The sequence below is a fragment of the Coturnix japonica genome, chromosome 5 (genome assembly GCF_054131305.1).
Source record: "Coturnix japonica strain WE chromosome 5, WE-NBRP24, whole genome shotgun sequence".
Classification (NCBI taxonomy): domain Eukaryota; kingdom Metazoa; phylum Chordata; class Aves; order Galliformes; family Phasianidae; genus Coturnix; species Coturnix japonica.
Genome location: NC_140667.1, coordinates 2459340 through 2466407, shown reverse-complemented (window position 1 = coordinate 2466407; position 7068 = coordinate 2459340). Strand labels below are relative to the sequence as shown.

General features: G+C 61.2%; 3 protein-coding genes across 5 annotated transcripts; 1 reads left to right on the top strand and 2 right to left on the bottom strand.

The window, feature by feature from the left end:
• Nucleotides 1-44: 44 nt before the first annotated feature.
• Nucleotides 45-2195, top strand: CHURC1 (churchill domain containing 1). Of its 2 annotated transcripts, none has more exons than XM_085548097.1 (4): nt 45-91; nt 182-317; nt 1433-1503; nt 1942-2195. In XM_085548097.1, the coding sequence occupies exons 1-4, from the start codon at nt 53-55 to the stop codon at nt 2032-2034; spliced, it is 339 nt and encodes a 112-aa protein (XP_085404223.1). In that variant the 5' UTR covers nt 45-52; the 3' UTR covers nt 2035-2195. The 2 variants fall into 2 exon arrangements, with proteins under 2 accessions (XP_085404223.1, XP_085404222.1); XM_085548096.1 differs by having other exon boundaries at nt 1433-1613.
• A 375-nt stretch (nt 2196-2570) lies between these two features.
• GPX2 (glutathione peroxidase 2) lies at nt 2571-3432 on the bottom strand. The gene is made up of 2 exons (XM_015863087.3): nt 3149-3432; nt 2571-3077 (listed from the first exon to the last, which is right to left on the bottom strand). Exons 1-2 carry the CDS (start codon nt 3371-3373, stop codon nt 2727-2729), a joined length of 576 nt encoding a protein of 191 aa, XP_015718573.2. The 5' UTR covers nt 3374-3432; the 3' UTR covers nt 2571-2726.
• An 879-nt stretch (nt 3433-4311) lies between these two features.
• RAB15 (RAB15, member RAS oncogene family) lies at nt 4312-6112 on the bottom strand. 2 transcript variants are annotated; one of them, XM_015863095.3, is made up of 7 exons: nt 5969-6112; nt 5562-5622; nt 5393-5453; nt 5238-5315; nt 5043-5132; nt 4716-4781; nt 4312-4645 (listed from the first exon to the last, which is right to left on the bottom strand). In XM_015863095.3, the coding sequence occupies exons 1-7, from the start codon at nt 6090-6092 to the stop codon at nt 4490-4492; spliced, it is 636 nt and encodes a 211-aa protein (XP_015718581.1). In that variant the 5' UTR covers nt 6093-6112; the 3' UTR covers nt 4312-4489. The 2 variants fall into 2 exon arrangements, with proteins under 2 accessions (XP_015718581.1, XP_085404212.1); XM_085548086.1 differs by having other exon boundaries at nt 5071-5132.
• Nucleotides 6113-7068: the final 956 nt, after the last annotated feature.

The window sequence follows — 7068 nt, the reverse complement described above, 5'->3', positions numbered from 1 at the left end:
CGCCCCCTCATCTCAAGCCCCGCCCCTTGCGCGGCGGAAGTCTCGCGAGAAGATGTGCGGGGGCTGCGTGAGCACCGAGTACCCCGAGCGGGTGGGTAGGCCGCGGCCTGGCCGGTTCCGGTACCGGTACCTGTACCGGGGGGTACCGTGAGGTTCCGAGCCGTGCTGTGTCCCCTCGTAGGGCACTACCTGCTTGGAAGGAGGCTCCTTCTTGCTTAACTTCGTGGGCTGTGCGCGATGCGGCCGCCGGGACTTCGTGCTGCTGGGCAACCGCGCCTCAGGCCTGCACGGGGATGAGGAGATCATCACCTATGACCGTGAGCTGGGGCGAGTCGGCCTAATGTGGGGCTGTGAGGGTCTGTAGGGGGGAATGGGGGTCTGTAGGGGGGTAATGGGGGTCTGTAGGGGGCAATGGGGGTCTGTAGGGGGGCAATGGGGGTCTGTAGGGGGGCAATGGGGGTCTGTAGGGGGCAATGGGGGTCTGTAGGGGGGAATGGGGGTCTATTGGGGGTAATGGGGGCCTGTAGAGGGGTAATGGGGGTCTGTAGGGGGGTAATGGGGGCCTGTAGGAGGGTAATGGGGGCCTGTAGGAGGGTAATGGAGGTCTGTAGGGGGGTAATAGGGGTCTATAGGGGTAATGGCGTCCTGGGGTTGTTTGGGGTCTGGGGGGGGGGGGCGGTCGAGTGTGGCCTAATGTGGGGCTCTGAGGGTCCATAGGGGGTAATGGGGGTCCTGGGGTTGTTTGAGGTCTGGGGGGGGTCGAGTGTGGCCTAATGTGGGGGCTCTGAGGGTCTATAGGGGGCAGTGGGGGCAATGGGGGTCTATAGGGGGTAATGGGGGTCCTGGAGTTGTTTGGGGTCTGGGGGGGGATGGGGGGGAGGGGTTGAATGTGGCCTAATGTGGGGGTTCTGAGGGTCTATAGGGGGTAATGGGGGTCTGTAGGGGGTAATGGGGGTCCTGGGGTTGTTTGGGGTCTGGGGGGGGGTCGAGTGTGGCTTGATGTGGGGGCTCTGAGGGTCTGTAGGGGGTAATGGGGGTTGTTTGGGGTCTGGGGGGGCTCGAGTGTGGCCTAATGTGGGGGCTCTGAGGGTCTATAGTGGGTAATGGTGGTCCTGGGGTTGTTTGGGGGTGTCTGTGGAGCTGTGAGAGGGGGATCTGGGCTTGGTTCTGGTGTCTGAAGGGGGTTGTTGGTGGGGTTTGGTGCTATGGGGGGGGGATATTAGGGGCTGTGGGGGGGGTGTTGGGCTTGGGGGGCACTGGTACTTTAAGGGAGCAGCTGGAGGGAGCCTGGAGCCTTGAGGGTTTGGGGCCTTATGGGGGTGATTGTAAAGGCTGAGGTGGGTTCATGTGTGAAGCCATGTCCCCATTGAGCACTATGTCAGGGCTGGGCGCATCCCTGTCACTAAAGGCCTTTACCTGGTGTCCTCTGCAGACCTGTGTAAGAACTGCCACCACCTGATTGCACGGCACGAATACACCTTCAGCGTGGTGGATGACTACCAGGTACATCTCCCAGGGCTCAGGGGGAGGTTCTGCTGTGCTCCCCCCAGCTCTGGGGGTGCCCTCAGCCTTGCTAATGCCCACCTGCCCTCAGCCACCAGAGGGAGATGGAGGTGAGCAGCAGCTTGGGGCCACCTGCAGTGCTGGCTTTGGTCCCGGTATCACAGGTGCACAGCTCAGAAGCTCCCTGGCACACATGAAAGCAACCACCCCGCTCTCCCCATCCCTCTTCCATGGCACATTGCCCATTCAGCAGCAAAGTGCTGGAAAATGGGCTCTGGGCAGCCAGAGGGGCAGGGTCCTGTGGGGGGGCGAAACGCAATCCGTTGGGATCTGATTGCAATCGGGGATCAAGTGTCGGTCCCAGCTCTGGTTTCCTCAGTGGTGAAGGGAGGGGATAGCATGGCCTGAGCCCCCTTCCTGCACCGTGCTCTGCTGCAGGAGTACACCATGCTGTGCCTGCTGTGTGGCCGTGCCGAGGACTCGGTCAGCATCCTGCCTGATGACCCGCGCCAGATGACCCCGCTCTTCTGAAGGCAGTTTGTAACTCTTGGGGGGGTGGGTTTCAACCCTGATCTAGTGCTGAAGAAAGGAAAGGAGGGGCCCAGCCTGTTGGCACCTCAAAACGGTTCTGTGCAGCACAGGAGTGTGAGCAATAAAGGTGAATCTGGTACATGGTACAGCTCAGAGCTGCATATGGGGGCACTGTGTTTGTTTCCCCCTCCTCCACACCCACAATGGGAACAGGGGCTGAGGATGATGTCATCTCCCTGTGCCCCACCTCCTAGTGCTTGTTCTGCTCCCAACCCCAACCCCCAACCCGAAGCATTCCCCTTTCTAGGGCTGTCCCCTCGCCCTGCTTGGGGGCACTCATTCCTGTTGTGGGCAGGGCAGGGTGGCACACCCACACTATGAGACTGCAGAAATTGCTTCCACCTCTTCCCGCCCCCCCCCCCCCCCCCCCCGTCGTGGGGCTGCCCCTGTGCTTGGCTCCATTCCACCCATGCAGCCACTTCCTGCATCCCATGTGCTCCATGTCTCAAAAGAACTAGGAAGGGGGGATGCACAAACGGGGGGGCTGAGGTGCTGCCTCCAGCTCATTTATTGCTGCCGGCCCCATCCCAGCGGTCCCAGCCCTCCACCCCATCAGGCCCCCTCCCCACGGGGGTTTCGGAGGAGGCCATCACTCAGCAGAGGGCAGGGGCTGGCTGGAAGGGGGTACAGCCCTACTTGGCCAACTTGAGGAGGCGCTGGATGTCGGGCTCTATCTGGATGGTGGGCAGGCGAGGGCTGTAACGCCGGAAAGGTTCCCCCTCGGGCCCCACCAGGAACTTCTCAAAGTTCCAGGAGATGTCGGAGCGCCTGACGGGGCTCCACACCAAGAAACGGGGTTCGGCCATCAGATGATCTGCCTCATCCACAGGGGCAGGCAGGTGGGCTTTCAGGTAAGCGAAGACGGGGTGGGTGTCCTTCCCGTTCACCTGGCACTTCTGGAACAGGGTGAAGTTGGGCTCAAAGCCGCCCCCCGGCCGCACATGTTTGAGGCAATTGAGGATCTCCTCGTTGGTGCCGTTCTCCTGGTAAGGGTAACAGGGCTGAGCCGTGTCCTCCTCCACCCCGCAGCATCCCCTCGCTCCCCTGGGTTTACCTGGTAGCCGAACTGGTTGCAGGGGAAGCCCAGCACCACCAGCCGCCGCGGGTAACGTGCCTGCAGCTGGTTGAGCTGGGTGTAATCCCTCACCGTGGTGCCTCAGAGCGACGCCACGTTCTCGATCAGGACCACCCGTCCTCGGAAGACGTTGAAATCCACCTTCTCCCCCTGCAAGGAGGTGGCGCTCAGGTCGTAGAAGGACTTGGCGATGGGGACGCTCATGGCTGCGGGTGACGGTGTGTGCTCTGTGTGCTCTGCTGCACGCCTTAAAGGCTGCCCTGCACCCACGTGATGATGGCATCCACCCCGCGGCCCTGAAAGCAGAGCCAGCCCACCTGCTGGCACCTGCCCAGGGATGGGGTGGGGCAAGGCCAGGGCAGTGATGCCAGCCTCAATTATTGATGTGGATGCTGCAGTCTGGAGCTGGAAGCAGCTGGGTGGGTGCCCCCATTGCACACCCAGCCCAGCGCCCACCGCCATCCCAGTGCCCACGTGTCCCAGCACCCAGCCATAATCCTGCTGCCTATGTGTCATCATCCTGGTACACATCCATCCCGATGTCCAGTGCTGTCCCGTTGCCCGTGCCCATCCTAATGCCCAAGGCCACCACTTTTCTGATGTCAGCTCATCCCAGCGTCTCCCCATCTCACTGCCAACCATCATCCTGATGCTCATATATCACTCATCACCATTCTGCTGTCTGTCAGTTACAATAAGCACCTAATGCCCACCCATCCAGCTCCCGGCCACCACCCCGCTGCACATCCATCCCAATGTCCATGCCCATCCTGATGCACATACGCCCCATTGCCCACCACCCTTCTAGTGTCATTCCATCCCAGTGCCCACCACAATCCCAATGTCTGCGTGTGCTAGAGCCTATCACCATCCTAACACCCACCCATCCCATTAAGCAACCATCCCAATGCCCACCACCAACCTACTGCCCACCCATTCCAGTGCCCACTGCCACCCTGATACCAGTGCCCTGATGCCCACCCATCCCATTGCCCACTGCTTGGTGCCCACGGCCCCTGTTCCTCCTGCATCTCCACAGCCTCATCCCCACCCTGGGTAAGGGGACACTGGCAGGTCCCCTCCATTATTCATCACTGCTCGGGTTGCCGCAGCGCCGGGGACACCACGGTGGCACTGCCGGGTGACACTGCTCCCAGTAAGGGGGCTCCAGTATCTCCTTTATTATGGAAACAATGTGCAAAACAGGGTGTGCAAACAGCGCCTGGGACCCCCCCAAAACACCACGGGGCTGTAAGTCCCCATTCCTTGTGTCCCCCCCTGCCATGCTCCCTCTGTAGCAGGGCTGGGGGAGGCCGGGCTTCAACACCAGCAGTTTTTAGGGTTGTCGTTCCCCCCTGGGGTCTGCTGCTCATCTTCCTCCAGCTGGGCCAGCTCTGGGGGGGCCGTGGCGGTGCGTAACCCCTCCAGCTCCTTGCGATGCGCCTGCAGCACCAGCTCCGTCAGCCGGGTGAAGGACTGTGGGGAAACGGGGTCAGCCTTTGGGATGGGGGTGGGAGGAACCCCCCCCCCTTTTGGCCCCACACACCTCCTTGATGTTCAGGTTGCTGCAGGCGCTGGTCTCATAGAAGTCCATTCCGTACTCCCGGGCAAGCTGCGAGGCAAAGGGCTCGGCGGTGCCCGTGGGATTTTAGGGCGAGGGGTCAGCCCCTATTTCTCACCATCATCCCCCCCCCTGGCCCTTCTGCGTCCCAGACAGATGGTCCCATGGGTCATGCATTGGGGTGGGGGGCAATTTAGGGGAGGCTGGAGGTGGAGGGAGATGCTGGGTGATGCTGGGGGGGAGCACAGGGGTGCAGCAGGCTCTGGGGGGGGGGGGGTTTGGTGCCCTGGGGGTGTCACCCCCCCAGCTCACCTGCAGCCCTTGCTCTTTGGCCACTTGCCTCTTGTGCTCCTCGTCCGCTTTGTTCCCAATGAGGATCTTTTGGACTCCATCAGGTGCATACTAAGAAAAAGGGGGGGGGTGGGTGGGGGGAAGGGGAGAAAGAACACATCAGCACCTCTCATCTCACCTATAAATGAAGGTGACCTCCCCCCTCCGAGCCCCCACCTCGTCCACGTCGCTGGCCCACTTGACGATGTGCTGGTAGGAGCGTTCACTGCTGATGTCATACACCAGGAAGATGCCCTGCAGGAAAGGCAACAGGGAGGTGGGGGTGGGGACCTCCCCGTGCCTCAGTTTCTCCCCCCCTGTGCTCCTATTACCTGCGCCCGCCTGTAGTACTGCTTGGTGATGGTCTGGTACCGCTCCTGCCCTGCTGTATCCCTGAGGGCATGGAGGGGGGTGGTGGGGTGAGTCATTCCTCACCCCATCCCTCAGCTGGACCCCGGGGTGGGGGGCACCGTGGGGCACAGCCCCCCTCTAGTCACTCACCAGATCTGGATGCGCACCTTGATGCCATCCACCTCAATCGTCTTCATCTTGAAGTCCACCCCTGGATGGGAAGAGGGCTGGACTTCATCTCCCCATCTCCCCACTCCATCCCTGCTTTCCATGTCCCCCTGTTCTCCCAGCCCCCAATTCCTCCTCTTCCTGGTCCTCCCACCTCCCTTTACTCCCAGTTTCCCATTTTCCCCCTGCCCATCGTTCCCTATTCCCCATTCTCCCATCACTCCCATCTCTCTCTGCTCCCTATTTCCCTTCCCTATGCCCACATCACCCTCCGTTCCCATATTCCCCTCTATTCCCATCTCCCATTGCCTTCCCTTTAGCTCCCAGCCCCCTCTCCCCCCGCTTCCCCACCATCTCCCGTCGCTCCCACCCCCCCCCGGCGCCGGTACCGATGGTGGAGATATGAGCCGGGTGGAACTCGCTGTCGGTAAAGCGGCACAACAGACACGTCTTGCCCACACCCGAATCTCCGAGCAGCAGCAAACGGAACAGCACGTCGTACTGCTTGGCCATGGCGGCCCCGCGCCGCCGCCGCCGGGCCGGGGGCGGGGATGTGTGCGGGATGGAACCGGGGCGGAGCGCGGGGATGAGCCGGGTAACGGGAGGGAGAGGAGGGAGGGATGGGGGGGGTGGGCAATGAGGAGGGGGTATGGGCATCATGGGGACATATGGGGGGGTATGGGCATCATGGGGATTTATCGGGGGGGGTATGGGATAATGGGGACATATGGGGGGGGTATGAGCATCATGGGGACATATGGGGGGGTTATGGGTATCATGGGGATATATGGGGGGGTATGGGCATCATAGGGACATAAGGGGGGATATGGGCATCATGGGGACATATGGGGGGGGTATGGGATAATGGGGACATATGGGGGGGTATGGGCATCATGGGGACATATGGGGGGGTATGGGATAATGGGGACATATGGGGGGGGTATGGGCATCATGGGGATTTATCGGGGGGGTATGGGATAATGGGGATATATGGGGGGGTATGGGCATCATGGGGATTTATCGGGGGGGTATGGGCATCATGGGGACATATGGGGGGGTATGGGATAATGGGGACATATGGGGAGGGTATGGGCATCATGGGGATTTATGGGGGGGTATGGGCATCATGGGGGCATATGGGGAGGGTATGGGCATCATGGGGGCATATGGGGGGGTATGGGTATCATGGGGATATAAGGGGGGGTATAGGATAATGGGGACATATGGGGGGGGCTATGGGCATCATGGGGATATATGGAGGGGTATGGGTATCATGGGGATATAAGGGGGGATATGGGATAATGGGGGCATATGGGGGGGATGTGGGCATCATGGGGACATATGGGGGGGGTATGGGATAATGGGGACATTTGGGGGGCTATGGGGGGGTCGAGGTGACACCGCGGCCACACTGCGACACGGAGTAGGCGGGGCTTAGAGCGGAGTGGGCGGGGCTATATGCAAATGAAGGCGTGGTCAAAAGCGAAAA